Genomic DNA, 14,683 nt, shown 5'->3' on the forward strand with positions numbered 1-14,683 from the left:
ATAATTATGGTTACGGGTAATTTACATTAACATGCCAAACGAGTTTTTGTCATAATATTTCAACTTTACGTCTTTCTAAAGTTAAAAATTGACATTATTAGTCATCAGGGCTGCATAATAGTATGTGTTCAATGATCCGACATGATTTGACACGACAGGTGAATGCAAATTTGAACAAATCTGACACCTCTTCCCCCCAAAAAAATTGGTGAGCAATTTATCTTGGTTTGATGACTGTTTTCCTCCCAGTCGTGTAACTCTATCCTAAAATCGAGTGATGTCATTTATCTGAAATGGAATTCCAAACCTTATTTGTCACGTCTGTTGCACAAACGACACTTCTCAAACTCATCTGGTGGATGTCTCTTAATTAAAAATATAACCGAACTGCGACACCCGGTGGCCACAAGCGCTCACAGAATGTAGTTCGACTGTGTCGAGAGCGCTTGTGAGGTTTTGTAACGCTGGTAATACGTATTTATCCTCGTTCAAATCATATACCAATCGTTGTTGATACATCGAAACCTTGATAAACGCGTGACAACTACCGATGTAACGGGTTTAAGCTTCTTTTGCACAAAGATCGCGTTTCAAAAAATATTGCAGACTGAAATAATGGCACAATGAAGCTAACACCCCGCACCGCTAATTCCTAATAGTATTTGATGCTCCACTCTTCTGAGGACAGCTATTTTTATTTATTTTATCATAACCGTATTTTCCAGTGTATAAGGCACGCCGGACTATAAGGCGCACCCCCAATGAATGGTGTATTTTCAAACATTTTCCATATAGTGATCCTCGCTACCTCGCGGTTAACTTATCGCAGCCTCAGCGCATCGCAGATTTTTTTGGGGGGAAAAAAAACGTTTTTTTATGGCATGTAAATGTGCAAACAAACGTTCTCTATTCTCAAAAAAAGAAAGAGTGCCAACAACTACCAATAACAATGTCCTCTCGGAGAAAGACTCCTCCAGTAGAAAAAGACGCTACAGTGCAGCGGAGTGAGGACGAATAGGCGCAGCAGCAAAACATTGTTTTACAACACTTTAAACTATTAAAAAAAGAGCTTTTATTTTTTGTTTCATTCTGAAGTATGTAGTTTTGCATTGTAAAATAAAATACAAAAAAAAGCTGACTACATTGTACTTCGCGGATTTCACCTATCGCGGGCTATTTTTGGAACATATCTCCTGCGATAAACAAGGGTTCACTGCACTGTATAAGGCGCACCTTCAACAAATGAAAAAAGCCAAATATAATACAGCATATAAACATAAGTTGTAAAAATTTTAAAGCATGACAGTAGAGGATGGAGTTACGCACGACTTCTACAGTGGAAAATGGAGTCGGTGACTGCTGACAGTAGTTGCAAGATCTGTTGTGGCTCTATTACTTCACATATAAGGCACACTTGTGTGTACTGTAAGGTGCAGGGTGATTTTTTGGAAGAAAATACGGTCATTAAAAAAGGTTCAACAGCAATAAATGTTATTATTTATTTGGGACCAAGTTCCGGGATACACACAAAAAAAAGTTGGCATTACCACATAGTATTTACAAATGCGTATCTACAACAAGTCAGAATGGAAAAAAAAGACCAATGGACAGGAAGATTCAAAGTGTTGACATTTCCACACAACAGGGAATGCAGATAAGTTTCCAAATGCCGACAACTGATGTCATCGAAGGCCACTTGACACCGGAGTGAGTCTTCATGCCTTTCAATTTTCCATTGTTGTTGATTTTCTAGCTATTTAAGAAGTCTCCTCGTCGATCTTGGGAGCCAGGTAATATTTGACGTGGCCCATGTCGGCAATCTTGTATTCCACCACTGCAAGGATTGAATAGAAAATGTCATTTAACGGACAACCGACGTCTCCGGACAAGTTCTGTCCATAATTTGTAAAATGGCTTCAAATGACTTCTGACTACTGAGCGTATTTTACAAAGATTCCACCGCATATAGCTATATTTTACGTTTTAAGACTTGCACTGAATATTCAGGAAGTCTTGTTTGAGTTGGTGGCGAGTCCATACGTGACGTCACTGAAGGAACGCCCATGACTGAAAAAAAGGACACATTGTAGCAGTCCTTCCATCACGTCAATCCATTTTGCTGTGCTTGTTTGGTCTGAAGACGTCATGTTGCACCAAAAAGAGCCAGAAGAGGGCGACCAAGCTCCATATAAGGAATGTATCAGCCTGTGGAAACGGGCTGATTCATTCATCACAGGAGCTCAGTCGCCATTGTCTGCCTCTTTTTTGGTGATCCATTTCCCCCCAATGTTGCCTCAAAATGGCACGGAATAAATTCTTGAATCGATTGCAAACATGTATGCTTTCCTCTTCAGAACTATATGAAACATATTCATAACTGGATGTGTAACAAGAAAGCGTATTCTCCAAATCTGAAGCCATATTTTTGATTCTGCAGCAATGCAAGACGTATTGGCGTGATGTCACAAACGGGGGGCGGGACTTTCTGAAAATGCCCAATTCGCAGCTCAAGTTTTGGCAGATTTTGGACACTTTAAGTCATTTTTATTGGTGTTTTGCATTTGACTAAAAATAAAATATCATACTGCGTGTTTTGGGTATTTTAGATGCTATAAAACGTTTTTCTGATGTCAGTTAGGAAACAAAAAAGTGACATTGGTTGTCCTTTAATACAGGATGTTAAGAAAGGAGAAAATCAGTCACACTGTGCAGTGGTGCCTTGACACAAGTCATGTGTTTTGTCAAATGCAAAGCGTGTGACATTTTTAGGATCACTGTAAAAGTCAATGTTAAATGGGAGTTACAATCAAGAGATCGGGGACTGGCAATACCAAATTTAATGCGGTGGCTGCATGTGTCACTCACCTAGAGGAATGTCCGCGGACATGCTGAGGGTGACCGTCTTAGACAGAGGAGTGGCTTTGGTGAAGTAGTTCAAGTAGTTGAGGGCAAAGATGAGCTGAACTGGCTCATTCATCTCAATAGTGACCTGGAAACAAATAGCAAAATTCAATTAAACGGCAACCGACACCTCTGGACAAGTTGTGTCCATAATTTGTAAAATCACTTCAAATGACTTCTACTGAGCGCATTTTACAAAGATTCCACCGCATATAGCTATTATTTTACGTTTTAACACTCGCGCTGAAGATTCGGGAAGTCTTGTTTTCGAGGTGATGACGATGCCTGATGTGACATCATGTCAGGAACGCCCCTGACCGAGAAAGCGACACACAATGCATTTTGGGTACTTTGTTTGGTCTGAAAACATCGTGTTGATGGCGAAATTAGAAGAAAATATAAATAATGGTGGTGATGGTGAATCGTTGCGTGTCGCACCAACACGACCAATTGCGGTAACACCATAAAAGTGGACACAAATTCTCAGCAGACAAATCAGCCCATTTCCAACGGAGCTTGTGCGCCATTTCGTGCATTTTCTGGGAGCTACATTGGAGTCCAGACGGCTTGAATTGATACGGAAGGACTTCTTTAATCGATTGCAAACATTTATGCTTTCCTCTTCAGAACTATTTGAATCATATTCATAACTGGATGTGTAACAAGAAAGCATATTCTCCAAATCTGAAGCCATTGTTTTGTGTCTGGACTATCCTGGCGTGACGACACGAACAAGGGGGCGGGACCTTCTGAAACTCGCCATTTCCAAGGTCATTTTGAAGCAGTTTTGGGACACTAACTCATTCTTATTGGTGTTTTGCATTTGGCTAAAATATCAGCCTGCGTGTTTTGGGTATTTTTTGATGCTCCAAAATGTTTTTCTGATGTCAGTTCGGAAACAAAAAAATGGTGTCGTTGTCCTTGAAAAAAAATTCTCCACCCATTTCAAGTCTTACTGCAATCGATTTAGAATGCTGTCATTTCCATTTTGCTATTATGACATATTGACTATTAGCTATTTGGTTTTCTTCCGAGCAACAGTAACTTAAAAAAAACTGCTTGCGATCTGAAATATTTTGTGATTTATTTTTTTTACTTCAAGTATTCACCTGCAATTTACATGAGTGTTTTCATTTGAGCAAACTCACCGCCTCCTCCTCCTTGTCCACGTTGCTAGTCTGGGACAACTTGATATTTCCCGTGCCCAGTTCTCCAGTGGCGGAGAATTTGACGCCGTCCTTGGCGCAAGAGATCATGACGGCGTCGCCTATTTGCGATAGGTCACGACAGATGCGCGCAAACTCCCCCGATGGCATCTTGACCACGCAGCTGTACTCCTGCTCCTATGAACACGAACAAGAAAAGGTCAGCAACCAGCGCACTGTCTCATCCCTGCACCAAAAATCTCACTGGGAACTTACTGGAATTCCCAACTGTTCCACATCGAGGTCCATCAACTTCATCTCATAATCTGACACCTTCTCCTGGTCTGGGGGAGGGGTGAAAAAAAAAGTACATTAATGGAAAGTTCTAGCAATAACAATACATAACTGACCGAAGAGTGCACCAACTTACTGATGGTCTCAAAAACGAGCATAAGTGTGTCTGCATTGTCTTCGGCTCGGAGGGTGATGATGTCTTCGTTTCCAGCGCATTTCAAGATCTTTGACATACTGTGGAAAAGTCAGAAAATTGAGGTAAGTTAAGTAAATGGCGTCAATATTCAGCAATGACTTTATATGCTGGTCATGATTTTAAAACAAACACGATAATCTATTTTTCTATCTTCCGTTAATCTACTATGACGAGACAAGTGGCAAATGTCTTCCATATACAACTTAATTTTGCTTGGTATTTACAATTACTTCCACATCCCAAACATTTACTCATCCACCCCAACCATATCTCATAATATCAAGTGCCAATGTGCCTCCAACAATTGCATAAAAAAAATGCATCCGTACATATTTTTCATATCATTTATGTTAATTAGCAGTCTTCTTGTTGGTCGAATATGTCTTGTTTTCCAGAATAAAATACAGGGTGTTTATTCATTTAGGCTAACAATAATAAATGATACGGAGTGTTTAAAATGTTTATATTATTTGTATTTTTATTGTATTATGTTTTTATTTATAAGGCGCTTTCAAAATGGCTTCAGCTGCAATGAAGCACTTAAAAGTACAGTTAATCGGGCTGTCAGGCTTTGCAACTCTCAATGATCACATGTGAAAAAAAAAAAAAAAAAAAACTGGACACTTGTAAATATGGGTTGATGCAATATATCAAAATGCATTTCTTATTCTTGCACTATGTACAGTTTTTTATGGAACGGTTTTGCACATTTACATTTGCACAGTATACAGTTGACATTCTTATTTTGTTATGCTTAGAATATCTTGTTTTCTATCCTTTCACCCCCACCCCAACCCTTTTCAATTGCTGCTGTGGACTGCAAATTTCCCCATTGTGGGACGAATAAAGGTTTTCTGATTCTGAATCGATTTGTTAAAAATTTCTATTTGAGGAGAAAAAAAACAAACGGATGACAACTTTTAGAAATACTCTAGTCAATTAGTTTATTTAGTTTTTATCAGTCATAAGAACAAATTACTTCAATGAACGGACGAAATTTCAGGCGTCGGTCAATTTGACTCGTCAGCAAACAGGAATTGACGTCAGAGTGACTTCCTACCGGAAGTGCGAATTCCCGGGTTCAACTCGCATTCCCGCCAAGTCTCAAATTGGCGCTTAAATGACATTGACCCGCGATGACGACTCGGGCGAACTAACTTTACGCCAAATCAAAGATTTCAACCCCTTGAGAGGATATACACCATGCCAACATTATTGGGTACATTTAATAGGAACCAAAGTGAAGGATTTCAGAGGCTGCTCCATTCAGAGGGACATGCCAGAGCAACTCAGCCACGATGACCAGTATCCCTTTAGCTTTTGTTGTGTTTGCTACAATAAAGGCACAATGATATACGGTATATGTCGTTGACATAAACACGAAAACATTTTCATCCCGGCATATGTGACTTATGTCACGAAAGAACGCTTGTTTTGAAATGAAAGCCAAGATTTGCCTCACAATCCAAATGTCAAGTTACAAAATATCCACCACCACAATGCTATGCTGGCCTCTAAGAGTCGTACTTATTGAGCTAAAAAACAACATTATTTAGCTGACCTGCCCAAGTTGACTCCCATGGCGAGGTTTCTGTCGCAACGGTAGGAGTCGAAGCCGTCGCTGCGCAGGGTGAGCTGCACCAGGGAGACGTGAGAGGAGTCCATGCTTTGCAGCGATATGCCGGACGAACTGACGTCCCAGCATGCCTCCGTGATCAGATCCTTCAGGGCCTCCAGGACCTTCTTCAAGATGGATCCTTGGACTAAGCGAGCTTCAAACATGGTTGTAGTTGGGGGGGGGAGTGCTGTTGAAAAGTAGGAATGGGCAAAAAAACTTCTCGAAAGGGAGCGAGGAAAACAAAGGTAACGACTTGCAGGTATAGCCAAGGACGAGAAGCTTGAGGTGAAAGCCTTCGTGCGTAGATAGTTGGACGAAACTCGGCTCCACAGAAGTAGGCAGTCTCCCGCTCGCCGCAGCTGTTATAATGGTACTGCGTTCTTCAACGTCATTTCCGCCACCGCGTCTTCTTCCTGCGGGACAAAGGTAGATGAAAAGCGGCCATTTTGAAGAGGTCAAACCGCCAAACCCTGACTCAGCCAATGCATTATTTTTTTTATTCGCAGTGCAAACAACTAAACGTGACATGGTCTCTTTTAAGCTCACTCACACAAGTATTCGCTGTCATAAGCAGCGCCGTTAATTTCGTTCAGTGTGGTTGCTGGCAAATAACTCGGAACATTATCGCCATCCACTAGTATGGAGTATGGCTCTGTCATGCATTGATTGCAACCATCCCGCCTCGATGGTGTCGTATTACCTCCAAATATTTGTATAGCCTTCGTGACGTTTTTTTGAGAAAACGTCACCTTTTACTGTGTTTGATCAGTTGTGAATATTTACTAACTTCTGGCCTATGAAACCATCAGACTTTTTACTGATTAAGGAATACAGATATAATTTGACTTGCGTTTACCAGTAACAGCTCAATTCCATGTGTTCAAAGTAATAGATGTTATTGTTCCTTGTTAGTGGTCTGACCCTGTTGAAACATCCTTTAAATTCTGTAGAACAAGCAGCTTTTCATTTCTGAAGCTTTTTTCACTTCCTCATTCAATGTACAAATACATCTATTGCATTGCTGCACAGATTAATTGACTTCTGCCATCTAGTTCTTATACATTCACACTGTACGTATAGCGAATGACCTGCTACAACCATCAGTGACTCCCGAAGGTGCAATGACTAATGAATATTTATTGATGAATGAAACATGTTTGTCAATAAGCCGCACATTTACAATGATGACATTTTTAATACTACTTCTTTTCCCCTGGGTACTTTTATGCAACTTGAGCTGGTTGTATTTTAAACAGGATAAGAGCGCCTACAGCCCAGACAGGAAGTAGTTGGTTGCCATGGCGATAATGGGCGCTCCCGTTGGCACACCAGGGAAGGGGCCGCTGGATCCGGCGATGTCAATATGGGAATACGGCAGAGGCGCCTCAGAATCCACACCATGCTGCATGTGGGAGTACAGATAACACACGGGTGAGTTTCGATCGGATGAAACATATTCAAGTTTTTTATTTCATCCCGTGACCACCTTGTGCAGGCCCGACGCCATGATGAGGAATGCCGCTGGGGTTTGATGTCCACGAGGGGTTGCAGAAGATGGCAGGTTGTTACATTGGAGGATATCCTCGTACTCAGATTTACCCTTGTGGAATTCATAGTCCTCCCTCCTGATGCTGGATATTTCAAAGAGGTCGCCAAGCACCTCCCCGGCTGCATGATGGAGTGAGAGGGACTCACATTATTTATTTGACTGGAAAATGTTTCAAAAATGTTTCAAAAATGTCGGCTTGCAAAGGGATTGGGAAATCTGGCCCATTTGCTTGGAAAGTTAAAACTGAACAATTTTGTAAATTTTGTCAATTGGAATGATGAATGCAAAAATTGTACTTTAGTGATTTTGTCCTAATCATACAATGTCATTAAAATCATGACATTTCAACATGATTACAAAGTATTTGGAAGCAAAAACAAAATCAAAATGACGCCAAAGTCAATCGACACCTCTGTGTCTTGGAATCTATGAATCAGATCTTTAAAGGACAACCAACGCCTCCTGACAAGTTGTGTCCTTAATTTGTAAAATCACTTCAAATGACTTCTACTGAGCGTATTTTACACAGATTCCACGGCATATAACTATATTTTACGTTTTAAGACTCGCGCTGAATATTCAGGAAGTCTTGTTTTCGAGTTGGTGACGATTCCTGACGTGAAATCACGTCAGGAACGCCCCTGACCGGGAAAGCGACACACAATGCATTTTGGGTACTTTTTTTGGTCTGAAAACATCGTGTTGATGGCGAAATTAGAAGGAAAATACAAATAACCGATCCGTTGGTCATTTGGTACCGGGCCGCGCAGAAAGAATAAATAATTTACATCATTTCCGTTTTATTTATTATCTGAGTCCGTTGTATTTTTCATGCGCTTTGTACTTGTTTTTGTGGTGTATCTTATTTTGAAGGCACGTTTAAACATTACCATGGTGACCATAGAGCGTTAAGGGGCAGAAACGATGTTATATAATGTTGTTGTTGGTGCGATGTTACCAGGACTCTGCTAATAAAGTTGTATAAAAATACACAATGGCTTGACGTTTATTATCATTATATTTAAAAGAAAGAAAAAAAAAACGTTTTCATGCCTGTCGTATCATTTTATTTTGTTGTATTTATCCGCCGGTCCATGAAAATATTGTCTGACATTAAACCGGTCCGTGGCGCAAAAAAAGGTTGGGGACCATTGCTATAAAAGATCCCTGAAGCAGTTGTGAGGACCCACCATGCTTAAAAACAGTCCACCATTGCTCAACACTGCAACGGACTCTTCATGTTCAACTGTATTTTGAATTTCCCCAGCTATATTACAATTCCCAATTGAAATCCAACTTTTATTTCATAAAATTCATTTAAAAAAATTCTACTAGTTCCAAACTCAAATTTCTTCAGTGCTGCAACCATAAAATCACTTTTATCTCACCTTTCTGCCACCGAGTTGCATTGCCAGCACGATGGGCGGGTCCATTATCCATAATTATCTGCAGACAATTTTAAAGTTGAAAAAATACAAGTTAAAACATAATACTGACATCCGTGGTAAGCCAATAATGGAGTCGGCGCTCACAGAGTAGTTGGGTCCCATGGCTCTGATGGCGTGGCCAGTCAGAGTCGCAATTGTAAACAAGTGGGGGCAAGTCTCGTGTACTGCCTGCGTGAACATAAAATAGTGACAAAACGTTTTGTGATCAATTGTTCAAGGGATTAATTAAAATAAATAAGGTTCTCTGACCTTCTCCTTCATCTCACAAAGCAGGTCAACCATCACCATGCGCCCTTCAGCGTCCGTGTTGCCCACTCGAACACGGCGGCCCGCACGAGAAACCACCAGCTCGTCCGCCACGTAGCAGTCTGAAATACAAACACGCAGCCTTTACTTAAAAATTTGCTAGTATAGTATCCCAAAAAAAAGACATTTTTTAACCGCATATTTTGGATTGAGCCGGATCATAAAATGTCACTGACCTGAACCCACACTGTTGCGCACCATAGCCATGGAACCGACAACCTTCAGGTTTTTTGGCTTGAGTTTAGCCAAAATCTAAAATGGGAAATTGTATTAGCAAACAGTCCATCCATTTGCGGCTTGTTTCCACAGCTTTAACTGAGATCTGTGAGGTGACTGGCTGGCTTCCAAAAGGAGACAAAAATCAGGTGTAATTTACATAATTTAATTAAAATACTCTCAGGCATAGCTAAAGTGAACAATGGTTCATGAATGAACTTTTCTGTTGGTGGAATGCATGGCATAAATGTGCTCTTTTAATGCTAAAATGGATCGCTTGAATTATGCGTCTTTAGTTTCATTTTTGGGGGAAATGGAGAAAAAAAAAAACAATCAAAATCTTTTGGGTTATATGTGGTGCGCTCAACCATATAGGTTTATTTCATAATTTTAGTTCAGGTCATCATTAATGAATTCCCTTTATGCCCACAATACAATACAATACAGGACAGACGCTCCATGACTTACGAACATTCGAGTTACGAACAATAGTACATACGAACATTTTTTCAGGTATGTTGAAAACTGTTTGGACAAAGATGCTCTAAGTTAGATTTTGAATGGCATGCCTTTTTCCGGCCGAGCTCGCTTGCGATTGGCTGTGGAGAGTATGCGGGTGGGGAGGAAATCCCTCTTCCCAGTTCACGCTCCAGCAGGATGCGATGCATAACAAAAAGTAATGGCTGGTGGCATGAATTTCAGTAATTACGTGCCAGCAGCTTCAGTAATAGCTTACTGAAGACCCAAGGATATATGTTGTCGTACGACATTAGGTGTGAAATTATTTTACGACTGTTGGAGATACTTTCCCATTCAGTGTTAGACTTAAATATACATTCCATACAAACTATAGCACTGAAGTAACTTACGAACAAATTCACCTTATGAACGACCGCTCGGACCGTAGCTCGTTCGTAAGGTGGGGAGCGTCTGTACAATACAATACCGTATTTTCCAGTGTACAAGGCGCACCCAAAAGCCTTGATTTTCTTCAAAAGATAACTCTGCGCCTTATACGCAGGTGCGCCTTATATGTGAAGTAATGTGAGCCACAACATGTTTCGCAACTACTGTCAGTAGCCACAGGCTCCATTTTCCCCCCTGTAGAAGAAGTGGTGCGTAACCCCAGCCTCTACTGTAGCGCCTTATAATGTGGTGTGCCTAATATTTGGAAAATGTTTATATACAGTAAAGTCTCGTTATATCGATATTCAAGGGAGTCCGAAAAAATATCGATATAACCAGGACTATCGATATATCCGACCCTGTTTGCATGTAATTTTCTCCGTGCGTGCATAGAAATAGTATCGATATAACCGGGACTATCGATATATCCGATATCGATATAACGAGACTTTACTGTATTTCTATATTCTATTTGGAAAACTTATTTCATTCATTGAAGGTGTGCCTTATAGTTCAGTGCACCTTATATATGGAAAAGGTTTGAAAATATATCATTCTCTTGGGTGTGCCTAATAATAATAATAATTATTATTATTATTATTAATAGTAATAATCGTAACAGTAATAATAATAATACATTTCATTTGAAGCGCCTTTTAAAGCTCTCAGGGACACTTTTCAGTCCTTTATACTCCAGTGTGCCTTATACACTGGAAAATATGGTCAATACAAATACCCTGGCACCTATTATTTACAAAAAGGACTCGGTCCCTGTTCCCCACATGGATTGCCATGGGTTTACTTTCATGCAATCTTCTGAAGATTGCACACAGGCACTTGATTATGAGAGACAATGTCAAGAATTTCATAATGTATCTCACCTGGAAGAATCCTGCAACAGCAGCGGCACCACACTTGTCTCTGTGCATCCCGGCCATGAAACCACCAGCCTTGATGTCTGCGCCGCCCGTGTCGTAGGTGATGCCCTGTTTACCAATAAACGGGGATATGTCTTATCATTCTTTGATTCGTCAAAAAATATGGAACTCTACACATCAAATTTTGAAACGGAGAAGCCTTTTGGATTACAAATGAAACATCTTGATGGTAGATTTCAAGTGCATGCCCAGTTCATTCAGAACACGTTTTTACCTTGCCCACTAACATCAGCGTCTTCTGGATGGGTCCCTCACCACGGTACTGCAACTTGATAACTCTGGCCTGGTGACGGGGTACACCTGAATGAGGAAGGAAGCATGAATAGGTGCGCTACCAATGAGCATGCGAAACAACAAAATGCGCTCTTACTGTTGGCACAGCGGTTGACAGCAGCCAGGCAGGGGTATTCCCTCTCCAGAAGCTTCACGTCACTTATTACTTCTGCCTAAAGTGGAACACACACGTTCGACATATAATGGTTTGTAATTTTCTATTGCATTTATTTTATATTAGAACAATCTCACAGCACGGCATCAAATAAAAATAGTCTATAAAACTGTAATAATCACACGTGGCAGTCACGAAAGAGCATTTAATCATCCTGATCTGGCATACAGCAGACAATATTGAATGTTAGGGAACACAGGAAATTGTAACAACAAAAAATGCAAGCTATTAATAGCTGTGTTGGGAAAAAAAGTGAGAAATTAAATTTCAGTTTTGATGATGGATCGCCAAAGTAGAAATTCTTTTGGCCTGAAAAGGAAGACATTGCAGAGATAAAACAGTTCATTACAATTTTTGGACAAATCGTGACCTCTCAAGAAACATAATGTTGCCAAATCACAGTGGATGGAAATCTCTGCATTAGAGCAAAGGTGAAAAAAAACAATGAGCCAAAGGCTTAATTACCTGCACCGGGCTGTCCTTGAAAAGTTCTATAACATAATCAGCCACACGAGGTGCGGCCATTCGCTCAGGATCCGAGCCGCCGATGTCACGGCATGCCAGCCTAAGAAGAGAAAAAAAAGGAAAAAAAAGACTTCAGAGTGAAGGACGGAATGGCTCAATTATGAGACAATGTGATGAAATAATTCCACTGTACCTTCCACTTTCCAGAGCACTCGCGAGATCCACGAGTTTTTGTCCCTGGCTCTCATGAGCCACCCAGAGACCAAGCACGCACACCTTGTAGTTGGATGATTTGTTGTTCACTTCTCTCACTTCTAAAGGCTATCAGAGGACAAAAAAACAGACACGTTGCATCTGAATGCACTATTGGATGCAACATTGAGACTATGCAAACCAGCAGTGTGTTCATCTTACCATGTAGAGCGCATGGAGAGCCCCAAGTGCAGCCACCAGAGTGCTATTCTTGTAGTCCTTGTGCTGAGGGCAGACTAACAGGGGACGCTGCATTCCTGCCTTCAAGGCCCTGAAATGATGGAATGACAAGTGTAAAAAATGTTTTTAAATCGATCAGACCGATCGTCAAAATCGTCCCGATCGCCAAAATCGTCCGATTGACAAAATCCACCGATCGCTATGATTGCTAGGATCGATCAATCAATAGGGGACCTCCCAAGCCATGAACGGATACTGACCGCTTTACCGCATTGACAGCAGCATCACTGAAGCGTCTGACATCATCGTAGTCGCGGTTGACAGGTCCCGTAGCGGAAAACACCACTCGGTTGCCAGGGAGACCGGGAACCTTCAGGACTACCACTTCCTCCCCTAGCCCACCGTCCACCTGTTGAACAATTTGTTCATGATGTTTCGACACAGGTTTTCTGCACAATTAATGAAAACTCAATGTTGTCTTTGAGGTGCCGAATGAGCAAATGCATCATAAAAATAATTTTTCATTTTATGTTAAATGATATTTAAGTGAAACTGTATTAAATATGATATTCCATTCAGGGTAGACAAAAAAGCCAATTCCTGTAATACTTTAATGTCAATAGGTTCTTTGGTCTGTCAGAATTTTAAGTGTATTCCTTTGCCTTGGAATTTTAAGTATGTTGCATAAAAATAGTAATCATTCAAGAATAGTGATCGAATGTTACAGAGGTGAACTGCCCATACTAGATGTTGGTCAAAAAAACTTACGGTGTTGTAGTCCTGCAGGGGTGCTTTCAGACACTCAAGTTGTGAGGGCAAATCATCATGGCTTGGGGTTACCAAGATGACGCCATCAAATCTGCAAGTGTCAAAATGGACAACCAAAAAAATGTCTGTCTGTCTGTCTGTCTGCCTGCTCAAGATTTGAAAATAACACACACACGCACAAAAAATAGGATATGTGCCTTTTCTTTTAGTACTCACTTCTGGTCCTTGAGGTCAGTGGTCCACTCAATGGGTTGCACACTATCAGGAAAAAAAAGTTATAAAACATGATGTTAGACTTCGACACCCTCACCAATAACGATTAGACTCGAAGAAGCCAGATACCAGTTCATGTTAACGATAAGAGAGTAATCAAAGTGTGAAAGAACCTCTGATCATTCAATTCTTATCTGAAAGACTTGATCAGACCTTGCGTGCAAGTTTTGTCATGAGACTAGACAACCTCAGAAAATGTTTATGTCAGCAGACACAGAGTTCAAGAAATGTAAGCGTATGCACATAACAAAAGTGAAAGCTAGCAGAGAAAATTCAAAGTAAAACTTCACAACGAAAGTGAAAGCTAGCAGAGTAAATTCAATGTACAACTTAACGATTTAATTTCCGGAAATGAAACACCAATGTCAATCACATCATGGAGGAATTGATTCTCCTTCGATTAATGCCATATGGCAGTGTACTGTACAGTATTAAAAATACAAAATGGGAAAAGTAAACGTTTGTCTACATACACAATGAAATGTGTATTTTAGTTAGCTCCTAGTAGCAAACCAGTTAAGGGCTTAGTGAGTCGAGTTAATTCTCACCTGGTGCACATTGTTTCAGTCTCCTTCGTTGTCGGCGTCGGCTGACAAGTGAACTGGGAAAAGAAAGAGAATGATTATGAACTGACAGACTGATGAGTAACAATGGGGGGGGGGGTGCTGTCGGTCACATGACTAGACTACACGTTGCATTCAGTGTATTCAACACGTCGGAATTGTCCCGTTTTATCGTTTAAACTTCGCGTTTAGTCAAAATAAATACAACAGTCATGTC

General features: G+C 40.6%; 2 protein-coding genes across 2 annotated transcripts; both read right to left on the reverse strand.

Moving 5' to 3' along the window:
- Window positions 1–1,474: 1,474 nt before the first annotated feature.
- On the reverse strand, window positions 1,475–6,538 carry pcna (proliferating cell nuclear antigen). Its single transcript, XM_088993913.1, has 6 exons — window positions 6,098–6,538; window positions 4,477–4,574; window positions 4,323–4,390; window positions 4,050–4,244; window positions 2,866–2,989; window positions 1,475–1,834 (listed from the first exon to the last, which is right to left on the reverse strand). The coding sequence occupies exons 1-6, from the start codon at window positions 6,316–6,318 to the stop codon at window positions 1,758–1,760; spliced, it is 783 nt and encodes a 260-aa protein (XP_088850039.1). The 5' UTR covers window positions 6,319–6,538; the 3' UTR covers window positions 1,475–1,757.
- A 733-nt stretch (window positions 6,539–7,271) lies between these two features.
- On the reverse strand, window positions 7,272–14,566 carry LOC148898920 (putative aminopeptidase W07G4.4). Its single transcript, XM_088993912.1, has 16 exons — window positions 14,452–14,566; window positions 13,847–13,888; window positions 13,631–13,721; window positions 13,123–13,271; window positions 12,845–12,953; window positions 12,624–12,751; window positions 12,431–12,530; window positions 11,888–11,963; window positions 11,732–11,817; window positions 11,461–11,565; window positions 9,634–9,709; window positions 9,401–9,519; window positions 9,236–9,319; window positions 9,092–9,149; window positions 7,641–7,822; window positions 7,272–7,556 (listed from the first exon to the last, which is right to left on the reverse strand). The coding sequence occupies exons 1-16, from the start codon at window positions 14,460–14,462 to the stop codon at window positions 7,422–7,424; spliced, it is 1,551 nt and encodes a 516-aa protein (XP_088850038.1). The 5' UTR covers window positions 14,463–14,566; the 3' UTR covers window positions 7,272–7,421.
- Window positions 14,567–14,683: the final 117 nt, after the last annotated feature.

Source organism: Hippocampus bargibanti, linkage group LG04, assembly GCF_051943395.1.
Source record: "Hippocampus bargibanti isolate YZ-2025 linkage group LG04, ASM5194339v1, whole genome shotgun sequence".
In the NCBI taxonomy this organism is placed as follows: Eukaryota; Metazoa; Chordata; class Actinopteri; order Syngnathiformes; family Syngnathidae; genus Hippocampus; species Hippocampus bargibanti.

Coding starts and splice junctions, on each gene's coding strand:
- pcna (XM_088993913.1), bottom strand. CDS start 6,318: ATGTTTGAAGCTCGCTTAGTCCAAGGATCCATCTTGAAGAAGGTCCTG. Junction 4,245..4,322: donor TGGAACAGTTGGGAATTCCA/GTAAGTTCCCAG, acceptor TCGTGTTCATAG/GAGCAGGAGTACAGCTGCGT. Junction 2,990..4,049: donor TGGACAAGGAGGAGGAGGCG/GTGAGTTTGCTC, acceptor ATTTGTTTCCAG/GTCACTATTGAGATGAATGA.
- LOC148898920 (XM_088993912.1), bottom strand. Junction 9,150..9,235: donor CCATGGGACCCAACTACTCT/GTGAGCGCCGAC, acceptor AATTGTCTGCAG/ATAATTATGGATAATGGACC. Junction 7,823..9,091: donor TGCAACTCGGTGGCAGAAAG/GTGAGATAAAAG, acceptor TCCATCATGCAG/CCGGGGAGGTGCTTGGCGAC.